Source organism: Balaenoptera physalus (assembly GCF_965194825.1).
Source record: "Balaenoptera physalus genome assembly, chromosome: 14".
NCBI classification, from domain to species: domain Eukaryota; kingdom Metazoa; phylum Chordata; class Mammalia; order Artiodactyla; family Balaenopteridae; genus Balaenoptera; species Balaenoptera physalus.
In genome coordinates this window covers 55,530,798-55,546,015 of record NC_138893.1, presented here as the reverse complement: position 1 = coordinate 55,546,015, position 15,218 = coordinate 55,530,798, and the positions used below count along the sequence as shown (strand labels likewise).

Below are 15,218 nucleotides of genomic sequence, written 5' to 3'. Positions count from 1 at the left end.
CATATCTTAACTGTACAATTTGATGAGTTTTGATCAATGCTAACACCCATGTAACAACCATCTGATCAAAATATAAAACATTATAACTACCCCTGTAAGTCCCCTTATGTCCGATCCAGTCCATCAATGTCCATAATTGTCCTAAAACAATACTTTTCTATTTCTATAGATTAATTTTTCCCTTCCTTGAAATTCATATACCTGTGTGTAATAACATAGTTTGCCAGTTTCGTGGCAGCAAGGGGCAGTACCTACACCCTGGAACCTGCTGAAATTATTCAAACAGCTAATCTTAAGTTTACTAATCATACCTACCCTGTCTTGCTCATTCCTTCCCACGAAAACCAGGATAAAGGCTTTCGCCCATGCTTTCCCTTCACCCCCCTCTGCCTCCTGACCGACCAGGGAGCGTCCACATGTGGCCCTGCCTGGTGTGCTGTGCCTCCTGTTTCTAGGGAGCTGTGGGCAACAATTTCTTCCTTCGTGACAGCCATTTCTGTGTCTGCGTGTCTTACCATACCTGATTAAAACAAATCCCAGGTACGTTTTATTTTTTTTATTTTTATTTTTATTTTTTTAGTGAAACAAGTGAAGTGTTTATTAGGAGGGAAAAACCAGGTACACTTTAATGTAAGTAGTTTTTACAAACAAATTCAGGTTTTCTACCTATAAATTCATATCTTTTGTGAAGAAGGAAAATTTTACTTCTTCCTTTTCAATGTTCTTTTCTGTTTTCATTTTTTTTTTTTGCCATACTTCGCTTACTAAATCCACTATCTAATGTTGAGTAGAGGTGATGAGTGCTTGCCTTGTTCTCCATAGTGTGGGGAAATGTTTCCATTTTTCACTGATAAAGATAGTGCTAACTCAAGAGTCTTTACAGATGTACTTTATCAATGGAGGAAGTTTCCCTCTATTCCAATTTTGCTGGGGGGTTTCTCCATAATGATGGTAATGATTTTCTTCCAAATTTCCCCAAATCTATTGAGGTGAATTTTTGTTTTATCTTTTTTACTTAGTTAACAAGAGTGGACTTAAAATTTGTGTTTTATTTTAAAGGTTATATTGTATTCCTGTTGATAAATGCCTCTTGGTCATGATATTATGCTTGTTGCTGGATCAATATATTTTGTTAAGACAATGTGAGCATGATCACAACCATATTGGTGTGTAATTCTATTTCTGAGTGATGTCTTTCCCAGGTTTGGTGTCAGGGTAATAATTGGTTTCTACAAGACATCAGGAAGTGTTCTTCCTTCCTCTACTTTCTGAAAAGGTTAGTATAACTTTGATGTTGGTTCTTCCTTCAATGTGATAGAATTCATGAAGAAAGCCACTTGAACTCAAAGCTGACTTTTGATTTTGATAGTTTTGATTATAAGATCAATTTCTTTGACCAACATGACTTTTTAGATATTCTATTTGATCCTGTGTCATTTGCGTGAATTTTGATACTTAGTGCATCTGGGCACCTGTCCTCAGATGAAAAGCTGCACTCTTAAGAGATCTCACTCCTTGCAGTTCCTTTTTCTCAAGTAATCCCTTCTAGGATCTATTTGATTTGGGTGGCCCTCCGAACGTGTTCTGTGAACTGTTTTCTTATGAAAAACTTGCCCAGACTGAATCATTGTTATCTGTGAGAAGGTGAGATAGATTAGCTAGCCCACTTTCATGAGAAAGTGAAACTCTCCCATCACACCACTGAACAGAAATGAAAGGGCCCCTCTTGCTCAACAGCACCACCACTGCTGCTTCAGGATGAGTAATGGGAACAGGTCGGGGCAACATGTTTATTCTGATTCAAAGACTCTACTCATATTGGAAGCTTCCCAGGATCACCGTAGGCAGTTCCTAATGTTGGACCCAGGTACAGATGGGGAACCTGAGACTTGGTGGTGGGCAGGGGGCATGCGATTTCCCCAGCCTCATGATGGCTGACACAAAGGATCTGTGTCCCCTTAAGACTATGACAGCTGCTCTGCCCTGAGTGTTTGTGGCTCTGGACCAGACTCAGGGCTGTTGATTGTAGCATGGGACTGGCCTGGGCCTGAGACTCAAGACATTTTGCCCAAATACCTGAGACTTCAGTTGTGCACTCTGCTTCCACACCCGTCCACGTGCCAGCCCTGGGGATACACCTGACTCTGTGTCAGCCCTGCTACTGGGCAGAGCTGCCTCCATACCTCATCCTCCAGTACCAAGGCCCCCACCCAAGCTCTTGGGGCAAGATCCCACTGAGGACATCAGCACGTGAAGCCTAAAGACACCATTTTGAAGAGGGAATTATATTGGGATAGGTCCATCTTTCCAGTGAAGAGTTTGAGGGTCCCCAGTGGCCACCAGGTCTCCTGGTGAGTTGGGGCAGAGGCAACAAGTGATAGCCTGAGGCTACCTCCTTCTTCATGGAACATCTACAATTAGTGCAGCCCCTTCCAGAGCTCCACACAGCCAGAGGGCACTAGACATGGATGGGTCCAGTCCTGTTGGACTCCCACTCCACAGACTGCCCTCTCCACTCAGTCACCACACACTAGTCATTTAAAAATTCAACCATAATTTATTGAGACCAAGAAGCAATTTTCAGCTCTTTCTTGTAACACTGGTAGATAGAAACATTAACAGAGAAAAGTATTTTTAAATTTCAAGTGCCTTTGTGGATTAAACTGCTCACAGATATTGTATTGTTTAAACAAAAATGAACTGACTCATCAAAGAAATATCTACTGCTTGTTATTTCTAGATGTATGATATAATGGGAATGACTTAAACTGAATCGATCCTGAAATATTAGTATCAGGATGAAAGAAAGTAAAACCACTTGCCAAAAGTGAGCTTTGTATTCTAAAAATAAATACATGCATAGTTCCAAAATATTTTGAGGAAAATAAGAAACTCAGTGACATAAAAGTCTACCAGTGTATTAGGATTTTTATGGCTAGTGTCATGAGGGAAGCCACAGGTAACACACTTCAAATTTCAGAATGGCAGTGTCCAGGGAAAAAAGCCAGGCCATGGTGGACAAAAAGGCAGACAGAAACCCCTTGGTAGGATCTGATTCAGAGGGGTGTATTCGGGCTTCCTGGGGTGGTGGTGAATATCCTCTTGCCAGGAGCTCCCCCCTTAGACTCACAGTAAACATGGGTTGGGGAACGGAGCTGCAGGGGGAGGTCAGCCTGGCACTCAGGGGGAGGGTCTGAGGAAAGGGAAGCAGCACCCGTGCACAGAGATTGGGGAGCAAATGGTCCTTTGGGATCATCAGATGTCCAAGGGACCACTTCTAGGAGCTCAAGTTTAATCACAGGGTTTTTCTTTGTCTCAGGTTTGCAACCTCTTCTCTGTAGATGATGAAGTTTCATTCAGTTCCCTCCAAAACTCTCCTGAGGTTTTAGTTCCACGGACAGGCTGCCTCTGTGAAGAAGAAACGATTCTTGCCAGCTTTTTTTTTGAGATCTTTGAATTGTTTCCTGTAGGTCTTGAGCTCATCATTTTCATGCATCGTTAGGTCATTTGCTTCAGAACTTCCCATTTCTTGCTGCCAAGTCACGATCTGCCATGACAGGTCATTCTAAGTTGCTCTTCTTCTTGTCTCTGTTAAAGCTCAGTCATTTCATTTCCTCCCTCCTCAGGATGTTGATCTGCCCATTTGATTGAAGATTCTTCAGTCTGGACACCTTCATGATGATCTGTCAGGTGGGCTTTTTCTTCTCTTTTTTAGCCATGTGGGTGTAGGATAGATTGTTCTTGCTATTTTGAATGTTTGAATATGCATTTGACTTTGGAGCATCCTGCAGAGACATGACTGGACTCTACACTCAGGCTCACAGTGGAGACCTTGAGCCTTCTTTGCAGTCGCCCACAGTAGTTTTAATTGTGATTTAGCTTTTTCCACTTTTTTTGATAGAATTGGTTTCATCTCCCAGAGGCTAGATCTTTTTTTCTTTTTTCCTCAGGAACAGATATCAACCGTTCTTGGTCTGAATAGTGAGGATTTTCTTTCCCCCCATGTTTTATTACAACACATATGATGTTCCTCATCATACGGTTGAACAAGTCGAGGTCACCAGACTTTTCTGCATTTGCATCCTCTTCCCTCACAGGATGAAACTTGTCAGGAGCATTACATTTTGCTACAGCTTGTGCTGAACTGCTGACTGGCAGATTCCTTGTTTCCCTGTAGAGAAAGCCATTCTTTGACTACCTGAAAAATTCTGCCTAAAATCAAGAGAGCTATGAACACCTGAACCATCCCAGCACACTCCACCGTCTCCCACTGATATCCAGGGACAGCGAGACTGGGTGTCTCACTGTCAGTGCATTCTGCCAGGAAACTCTTCAGCATTTGCCACGATTGCTCCAGGTCCACATCCCTACCAGGAAGTGGTTCCTCCATAGTGGCTCCTGAAGCAGAGTCCCCTATACAGCTGCTCCCGTGGCCAGCTGGACCACACCACACTGTGGAGATCACCGAGCTGGGTTCTGCCCAGAATCACTCCTGTGACAGGTAACTGGGCAGACCATGCCTGCAGAGGGTTGAGTGAGCAGTACCAAAGCAATGGAAACTCACACACCCTCCACCCTGCCCTTAGCATTTTCTTTTCTCTACTTACACTTCTCCCTCTGTGGCCCCAGCAGGCCCATCCAATCCTCTAGGCATGCTGTACCCTCAGCCTGGAAAGATCTTCCTCCCATTGCCAATGTGGGGTCACACCCCTTCCTTAACAACTGTGTTCACTTGCCCCTATGTCCTCAGTGCTCCGGGCAGGGCCTGACTGGGATTAGGGGCCCAGTGCTCCATGTATTTTTGTGAGAGGAATACATGAATGAGCATTTGAATGAATGAAGGAAGGAGAAAGCCATCCTTTGCCATCGCTGGAGATTCATACATCATGTTCTGCTGACCCATCAGGCAGTTAAAACTCTGGTCGATGTAGAATGAAGGAGAGATACAATTAAAAATGTCGAACAAATGTTAATAACAGATGACCATGTAATGTTAATGAAAATTCGCCATTTTGGACTATAAAAGATCCTCAATTTAAAAAAAATTAAATAGTGTAATGGAGATCATTTCCTGTAATCCAATTTCAGGATAATTAAAAACAAAGTGTGAAGTAAGTAAAACAACTGCTTGGAGATTTCAGAACTCTCCTAAGTAATCTTTGGATCAGGGACTTCCCTGATCCAGTGGTTAAAACTCTGTGCTTTCACTGCCGTGGACCTGGGTTCAATCCCTGGTTGGGGAACTAAGGTCCCACAAGCCACATGGCCAAAAAAAAAAAAAAAAATCTTTGGATCAAAGAAGGCACCAAAAACAATATTCCACAATACTTTTAAAATACTAACAACAGATATACCAACAATACGTAGAATATAGATAATATTATTCAATGAAGAAAATTCATACCATATAATACTTCTGAACACTTAGGACAAACATGTGAAAATGAATCAAACAATGAATAATGTAGCTTAAAAAGCTAGAAATTGAAAAGGAAATACAAAGAAGGCAGAGCAACAAAAATAAGAAGTTTTAGCATAAAGTATTTTAGAGCTCTGAAAATCGGAACACTTGATAGGAAAATATAAGAACTGCTTATAGAGTGGCTATTTTTCTTTTCCCTGAGGATGTCCAGTGAACTCTGTGGACTCCGTAGAAGCTTCCTCAAGTACAGCTTAAAACTCTACTGGAAAAGTACATACTCCTGTACTAGTGAATATAACAAAAGAGAAACAGATTCACAAATATAGAGAACAAACTAGTGGTTACCAGTGGAGAGGGAAGGCGGAAGGAGTAAGGTAACATAAAGGTACAGGATTAAGAGGTACGAACTATTATGTATAAAATAAGCTACAAGGATATATTGTACAACGCAGGGAATACAGCCAATATTTTATAATAACTATAAATAGAGTATAACCTTTAAAAATTGTGAATCACTGTATTTTATACTTGTATTTAATATATAATTTTGTACATCAACTATACTTCAATAAAAAACCAAATATGATGATATCTTCACAGAATATGTCTTTGTATAAGCATTGCTATTAGTGATCTAGTAATGTAGATAATTCCAGTGACATTTAGATCCTCATGACCACTAAGTGTTGTTTCCTGTTCAGGTCTGCATGTTGCATTGGTTCTGGGCCATGAGTCTGTTCAGTGAAGTCCCTGTCTTCCATCTTCCACTGAATCCACACCTTTTGTTTTGTCAAAATCCCCCTTCCTTGCTGTGCATACTTCATTCCATTATTTCTTACAATGACAGAACAAAGAAAGCAACCAAAGCAGATGTATCTGGAGGTGACTGGGAGGTGGGGGAAGTCATGGTTTCTCAAGCTCTGCCCCCTGAAACTAGCCCTTCCCTTAGTTACCTGAGCAAGTTTCACATCTGCAGTGATGGAGGGGGAGAATCCCTATCTTTTATATCTTGAGAACCCACGACCCTTTTATCCTTACAGTCAAGTAACGAACATCTATCTAGTGTGAAACTTGTTATTCTGTAGACATTCACGGGGTGTACGCTCAGAGAAACTAATGTTTTGGGGGTTTGGTTTTGTTTTCCTAAAATTGTTCTTGAGGCAGCTGTGGTGTAAGCCACAGTGTACCACCATGGGCATTAGAGGATATTATTTCAAATCCCAGTTTTGTCACTTATTAGCTGTGTGACACTGGCCAGACCTCCTGTTCTCTGAATTTCCCTTTCCCCATCTGAAAAATAAAAATTAAAAATTTCTTCTTCTAGTGTTTTTTCTGAGGGGAGGGGGAGAGTTTAATGGTAAAATGTGTGTAAATTTACTTAGCTATTTACTTGATACATGTTTGGACCCTCAAAATGAATGAGTTATGTTAGCTGGTTTATGTTTGGGAAGCTATAATGTTAGTACAGTACACTAAAAAATTTCAAAAGGTTTTCATTTTCAAGGACAAAGTATATTAGTGTTTGATAAAGCATTAAAGGATAAACTTTTTTTTTTAATATACAAGGACTGCCCTCAAAGTCATACATTCTTAACTGGTTACTAATCTGAGAATCCAGAATGTTGAGCAACTTTTTGATCAAATCATTTACTTCACTGGTTGTCAACCACCTGGAGTGTTTAAAAAAAATTACCAGTACCTGGGCTCCACCCCAGACCTCTTAAACTGGAATGCCCAGGTGGGGCATTGAAAAAAAGGGCAAGAGCAAAGAACACCATATTTTAATTATCACAAAGCTAAAGTTCCTTCAAAAGGGAAATTAAAGTAGACCTAGCTGATTGTTCACTTTACGAGTCAGAGGCACAAGCTGAATTAGCAGGGACTGTTATAAAAGCTTTAGATTTCAGGTTCACAGCTGTCTGAGTAAGAAGAGAAGGTTCCAGTGGATCCGGCTGTGGTCCTGGTGCTCTGTCTCTCCTGTCTGCTTCTCCTCTCACTCTGGAAAGAGAGGTCCGGGAAAGGGCAGTTCCCAACTGGCCCCACTCCTCTCCCAATTCTTGGCAATATCCTACAGTTAGATGTTAAGGACATCAGCAAATCCTTAACCAATGTAAGTAGGTTTTATGTTCCTCCAGTGGCTTGCAAAGGGAAAGTAAATGAACATCTACTTTTAAGTAAACTATCTTTATTAAAATATATTAAAATACATTACAATATGTTAAAATAAAATTATTAAAAGATATTATTTTAAGGCAAACACTCCCTTCGAGTATTACTTTTGGTCTGTCATTGTCAATAGTGGAATGCATTTTGTGAGTAGAGAAACATTTAGGTCTTTGTATGGTTGAATCAAAATAATAACGTGACAAAAGACTGAAGTGTTTCTTCCCTTTGTTTCACCACCATTTGCTATGATTTTTGGCTGAAGGTAAATGGTAAGGGAAATGTTTTGTGATTAGAGATTTCATTCAAGAAGTCATCTATTATATAAACTGTGTTTTGTTCAGAATAGCTATGAAAATTGAACTTCTGTGAAGAAGCAAATTATGCCTGATGTTAAGGAAATAGCTTGGGAGTAAGACAAGTATGAGTGAATGAAAGAAAAAAGTAATTAGTCAGAGCCAGCTGGGTGGTAATAAAATCCTTTTGGATTCTGCACAAAGCTGCTGTCTGTGGCCAAGAATGAGGCAGGATGGAAGAAACTGTTCTTCCATGAGCTGCTCATGTCCTGGCACTGCCTTTGTGATGCTTGCTCTCTTTCTGTAAGTAATACTGGCAGATCTTAAACTGGGCTGGGAATTTGAATCATCTACGGTGGTTTTAAAAAATATAGATTTCTAGTATTTATCACTACTGAGTCAGAATTCCTATGGGATGAGCTTTACAGGTGATTCTGAAGCAGTCAACTGGATATTGGTTCCAAGGTAGGCATTGGGGACTGAAAAATTTCTTAAGCATCAGAGGTCAACTAAGCAGTGTTGAAATTTGGGTCTTCTCCTTAATAGACATTCTCCAAAGACACACAGATGGCCAGTAGGCACATGAAAAGATGCTCAACATCACCAATTATTAGAGAAGTGCAAATCAAAACTACAATGAGGTACCACCTCACATCGGTCAGAATGGCCATCATTAAAAAGTCTACAAATAACAAATGCTGGAGAGGGTGTGGAGAAAAGAGAACCCTCCTACACTGTTGGTAGGAGTGTAAGTTGGTGCAGCTACTAAGGAAAACAGTATGGAGGTTCCGCAGAAAACTAAAAATAGAATTAGCATATGATCCGGCAGTCCCATTCCTGGGCATATACCCAGACAAAACTATAGTTCAAAAAGATACATGCACCCCTATGTTCACAGCAGCACTATTCACAATAGCCAAAACATGGAAACAACCTAAATGTCCATCAACAGATGAATGGATAAAGATGTGGTACATATATACAATGGAATACTACTCAGCCATAAAAAAGAACAAAATAATGCCATCTGCAGCAACATGGATGCAACTAGAGATTATCATACTAAGTGAAGTAAGTCAGAAAGAGAAAGACAAATACCATATGTTATCACTTATTTGTGGAATCTAAAATATGGCACAAATGAACCTATCTACAAAACGGAAACAGACTCACAGACACAGATCAGCCTTGTGGTTGCCAAGGGGGAGCTGGGGGGAGGAAGAGGGATGGACTGGGAGTTTGGGGTTGGTAGATGCAAACTATTACATTTAGAATGGATATATAACAAGGTCCTACCATACAGCACAGGGAACTATATCCAATCTCCTGGGATAAACCATAATGGAAAAGAATATTAAAAAAAAGTATATATGTGTAAAACTGAGTCACTGTGCTGTACAGCAGAGATTGACACACCATTATAGTTGAAGTAAATCAACTATACTTCAATAAAAAAAAATTGGGGTCTTCTATTTATTAACTGTGAGACACTGGAAATAAACAGGAAAGCCTTTGAACCTTAATCTCTATCTATAAAACAGGGTAAATAAACCTAGCTCAAAGTTTTGATATGATGATATGATGATTAAAGTTTTGATATGATGAATCTGAGTACCAAGTACCCAGGCCATGGCCCGGCACATCAGAGGTGATATAATAATCACCATCATATTTAGTCTTTTAAAACATTTTTATTGAAGGATAGTTCATTTACAATATTGTGTTAGTTTCAGGTGTACAGCATAGTGATTCCGTTTGTTTGTTTGTTTTGCAGATTATATTCCATTGTATGTTATCACAAGATATTTTTTAAATGAAAATAATGTGGAGATTTATTATTTAAAGAAAAACATCTGGACACACACACATACTCCTAAAGGCTTTCAGGGGGTTGGGAGTGAGGTTTAGAACATAAACATTTTACTAAAATTCTCCAGGTGGTTCTTGATATGAATTACATTATAAATTTGAAGATCAATTATATATTGTAGATACTAAAATTTTTAAAGTCATGACATTTATGAAGGACTACTCGCAGGAACAATATGGATATGTCCATTACCTTTAGCTAATGGTACCCATTTACTAAGAAACAATAGGCTCAGCAACTCATCTCAAACATAAAAAACCAGATTCGTTCTGATATGATATGGTACTACTTTGAATCTGGTAGTAGTACCATCTTCGTAGAATACATGCTTCCAAGATGTTTGTTAGCACACTTTAAAATTACTCTGCCATCATTAGACATCAATTTTGAAATCATAGCAATCCGTGACTTACTTATTTCAGGTAGGTCAGATGATGACCATTCTATTCTAGCTTTTTGAATTTGTAAGGGGGAAAACACCTCGTCATGCACCTTTCCCCAGCACATCAAATTTCAAATTGAAAATGTGACCTGCTACAGTAATGCGCTTGCTAGTACTACACACCTTGTACAAAGAAGAACAGAGGCAAGATAGGTATGGAAAGAGAAAAACTTCTTTCGTTAGCCCTCAAACTGAGTAAAGTTTTGAAATGTAGAGATGATGTCTGACATTTATAATGGATACCTGTATGTTCATTCTTACTATGTAAATAAAATTGCTGCTATGAAGTGACATTAAAGTTTGTCAACAAATGAATTCTTCCTAACTTTACTCCCAGACGAAGGTTTGGATAAACTATGGCTTTCTAACATTTAAATCTACTTTGGAACATAGCAATACAGCTTATACTGTATGAAAGTTTTATGACTTTTTTTCTCTATTAGAGTTTTCCTAATTGACTCGAGCATTATTACATCTCCATTTTTGCATATGAAGATAGTGACTTGCTCCAAGTAATCCCCAGGTAGTAAATGGCTAGAATTTGAACTCTAAAGCCATGCTTTGCTGCCTGTAAGATTTTCTAGAACAAATCTGATTGTAAACTAATTTGTGTTTGTGTTTCACTTGATCCTCAGGGGAAACAGGGGTGCTTTTACCTTGATTTTTCAGATTTTAGAAACATTTCTGGAGGATCAAATTGTCTAGTGAATGTAGAGCTTAATTTAACTAAGTCTTGATTCCAAATACTTTAAATTTGACCTGAAATTTCTTTATCCCTTTTATCTTTTGATATACTCATATGATTATCCTCTATTTTATCTTGTTGATTACTTAACTTTTCAGTTCATCTCAAGTTGCAATCTGCCTGGGGGCAGAATTTGAAACTTTAAAAACTAAAAGCTTATAAATTTATAAAACATTGATACCTTTTTTACTAAGTAAAAAAAAACAAAAACAAATAAATAAGGCTGTGAGTAAATTTAATTCTATGGAACACAGGCAAGGGGCTGGAAAACTGAATTAGAAACTTCCTGAAAAGTCAAGTACTGATTTTTGTTCTTTCTTTTTTTCCAAAGGAAACTATTTCTACCGTAATTTCTAATGTCAAATATGGCTTCCTCTAACTTTTCTCCTTTTTAAAGGAGAACTGTACTAGCTTCCTTAACAACAAAAAAATCCAGTGAGATATTCACCTGATATAAAAGTACCCACAATTTCTTTTTTTGTTTTTGGCCACGCCGCGCGGCAGGTGGGATCTTAGTTCCCCAACCAGGGATGGAACCTGTGTCCCCTGCAGGGTAAGCACGGAGCCTTAACCACTGGACCTCCAGGGAAGTCCCCCACCCCTACAATTTCTTATACTACCTCTTTTTCATTGTTCTTCCTTGTCTTCAAAAGAACAAGAAGGACAGGATAGGAAAGATAGCATTTAGTTTTTCATGGAGAATAATTATGAAAAGAGATTAACCCCGGAAATCATGCCTTTCTGTGGTAGCCCTTAATGTTTAAGGACCAGGAAATAAAATATCCCACTATTACACAAACAGAACCAACTTATATAAATAATGAAATCACTCACGCTGTGAGGCCTCGAGTATACTCCATTCTCTGTTGTTTGATTTGCATAAGCGAAGATTATACGTTCGTATGTCTTGAGAATGAATGATGGATAAATTTGAACCACCAGAAGGATTTTTCATCATAGCTGAAGTCATTTTATAATGTAGAAATTCCTTTTTCCTATTTTAAGTAACGAAAGTCCATTCTTAAGAATATGTTGTCCAACAACTAAAACACTCTCAGGATCCGTTACTTGCCTGTGATTTGTACTGACTCCGCCTTCCGTTATCATCCGATACCCTCGAGGACGGTCTGAAACGGCGTTTGCTTTGCAGCATGTATTATCCAGGACGCTTGTTCCAGGGTTCACCTGGTATAAAAACTCGGCCAAACTCACGCCACCGGGGTCTTCAGCCGAGTCTGCACGCTGGGCCGGTTCAGCAGCGTGCCCGCGCGGAAGTGGCCGCCCGCTGCCGCTAGGAAGTCCCCCAGGTGCTGCTTCTGATACCACGCCGAGCTGTCCAGCACCGCGCAGCTGCCCCGCGTCTGCCCGTTAGTGAGCAGCTGCTGGTGATCAGCAGCCTAGAGCCCCCGGCGCACGGCGCGCACGTTGCTTTGCACGGGCTTTGCGTCCAGGGCCTTGTGCGCCCAGGTACTGCCGCTCCGGTCTCCTAGGCGCGCGGTGGCACCTCACACCGACGCGCTCGCTTTGTGGCCCAATCGGTGGAAGTGAAACAGGCCCAACAGTGCCAGCAGATGCCCCACAGGAAGCGAGTCATGGGGTCGAAGGTGCAGTAGATGGTCTGGGGAAAGTTGCCCGCCATACCACCGTCCAAGAGCTCTGGGAGCCCTGTCTTCGTACCCCTCTCGGGGAAGAACTCCTTGAACAGACCCGGAGCCTGCGGCACCTCCAGCAACCCCCGAGCGCCCGAGTTGGCCTCACGCAGTACCAGGGGAAGACTCTTGACCCGCCTGTGGTACCAAACCACCGCCTCGGGAAGTGCACCGCGATTTGGGCGCCGCCATCTTCCTTCCTGGTGACCTATTACAAGAAAGTGAGTATAATTCCCCGTGCTATACAGTAAATCCTTGTTGCTTATCTAGTTTATGTATATTAGTTTGTATCTGTTAATCCCATACCCCTAATTTGTCCCCCACCTTAGTAACCATACATTTGTTTTCTATGTCTGTGAGTCTTTTTCTCTTTTGTATGTAAATTCATTTGTATTATTTTTTAGAGTTGACATATAAGTGATATGATGTAGTATTTTTCTTTCTCTGACTTATTTCACTAAGCATATTATCCTCTAGGCCCACCCACGTTGCTACAAATGGCAACATTTCATTCTTTTTCAAAAATAATATTTATTTTTTTATTGGTCTTTTTTTTAATGGCTGAGTAATATTCCATTGTATAAATACACCAAATCTTTTTAAGCCAGTTGTCTGTTGATGGGCACTTGGGTTGCTTCCATGACTTGGCTATTGTAAATAGTGCTGCTGTGAACATTGGGGCGCATTATCTTTTCGAATTAGAGTTTTTGTTTTTTTCTGGGTAAATACCCAGGAATGGAATTGCTGGATCATATAATAACTCTATTTTTAGTTTTTTTTTTTTTTAATAAAATTATTTATTTATTTATTTATTTTTGGGTGTGTTGGGTCTTCATTTCTGTGCGAGGGCTTTCTCTAGTTGCGGTGAGCGGGGGCCACTCTTCATCCCGGTGCGCGGGCCTCTCACTGTCGCGGCCTCTCTTGTTGCGGAGCACAGGCTCCAGATGCGCAGGCTCAGTAGTTGTGGCTGACGGGCCCAGTTGCTCCACGGCATGTGGGATCTTCCCAGACCAGGGCTCGAACCCGTGTCCCCTGCATTGGCAGGCAGATTCTCAACCACTGCGCCACCAGGGAAGCCCCTATTTTTAGTTTTTAAAGGAGTCGCCCTACTGTTCTCCATAGTGGCTGCACCAATTTACATTCCCGCAACCAGTGTAGGAGGGTTCCCTTTTCTGCACACCCTCTTCAGCATTTATTATTTGTAGACTTTGTGATGATAACCATTTTGACTGGTGTGAGGTGGTACCTCATCGTGGTTTCAATTTGCATTTCTCTAATAGGTAGTGATGTTGAGCATTTTTTTATATGCCTGTTGGCCATCTGTATGTTGTCTTTGGAGAAATGTCTATTTAGGTCTTCTGCTTTATTGTGTTGAGATATGTTCCCTCTACAACCACTTTGGTGAGAGTTTTTTTTTTTTATCATGAATGGATGTTGAATTATCATTATACATATATAAGATCCAGAAATGTTTGAGGTTATGTGTGGCAGAATAAAAACATCAACAACATGATGTTGATAACAATCTTAATCATGAGCAAAATAGACCAAATTGTGACTTCTTTTGCTTATATTTGCATTTTCTTTACATTTCCCAGCTCTCAAAAGCGTATGGCCCTGTGTTCACTGGGTATTTTGGCTTGAAGCCCACCATTGTGTTGCATGGTTATGAAGCAGTGAAAGAAGCCCTGATTGATCTGTGAGAAGAGTTTTCTGGAAGAGGCAGTCTCCCTGTGTCTCAAAGAGTTAATAAGGGACATGGTAGGTGTGCATGTGTGCATGTTCAGCATTGGTAGTGAGGGTGGGGAGGATGGAAAAGAGGAATTTGAAGAGCCCCCCAGCAGAGCTGGGTCCATCTGCCAGGCTGCCAAGTGTCAGCTCACTCCTCCTTCCCTAGGGCCTCCCTCCTAGTTTCTGTTTCTCCTCTTGGTAGGAATCCTCTTTAGCAATGGAAAGAGATGGAAGGAGATCTGGCGCATCTCCCTCATGACACTGTGGAATTTCAGGGTGGGGAAGAGGAGCATTGAGGACCGAGTTCAAGAGGAAGCCCACTGCCTTGTGGAGGAGTTGAGAAAAACCAGTGGTGGGTGATTCTGTGCTCTGTAACTCTCATCTTAACAGACTGCTCCCTTGTCCAGTGACATCCTAGGAAGCATTTCAGGGACAGCCGCATCTTTCGTATGGGTCATGGTTGTGAGCCCTCCTGTGGAGCGGGGAGAGAGGAGAGAGCCAAGAGGGCTTTTGTGTATCTATGCTTGTGTGTGTGTACGCCCATGATGGTGCATATAGTGTGGATTAAAGGTCATTTAATCTTATCCTGTCCTGAACTTTTTGTTTTCAAATCATTAGGTCATGAAGGTAGAAGGTTTTGAGTCTCGTTTTTTTCTAGCATTAGAGAACAGTGTTTTTTCCCATAGTGTAAATGTGGGTTATGTATTCCAGAACATTTCATCAAGTGGACATGGTGGGAATGACCTCGTCACACCCTTATGGAGCGTGAAACAAATGACATGTGTTTTCACTTGATTGGCCTATATTTGTATGGTCGCCTCACTCACATGTCTTAGGGTTTCTTCTGAGACCCATTGCCTACTGTTCTGGCCAGTAATGATAATTGTCTATGATTTTAGT

General features: G+C 40.7%; 1 protein-coding gene across 1 annotated transcript in view; it reads left to right on the top strand.

Annotated features, from left to right (window-relative positions):
• Positions 1–5,625: 5,625 nt before the first annotated feature.
• The window catches only part of CYP2C18 (cytochrome P450 family 2 subfamily C member 18), a gene marked incomplete at its 5' end in the record, with an annotated part of 42,240 nt that continues 32,647 nt past the window's right edge, over positions 5,626–15,218 (top strand). Inside the window, 5 exon segments of the mRNA XM_082423517.1 lie at positions 5,626–5,692; positions 7,351–7,532; positions 14,186–14,287; positions 14,291–14,348; positions 14,521–14,670. Coding sequence (XP_082279643.1) covers positions 5,626–5,692; positions 7,351–7,532; positions 14,186–14,287; positions 14,291–14,348; positions 14,521–14,670 — 559 coding nt within the window.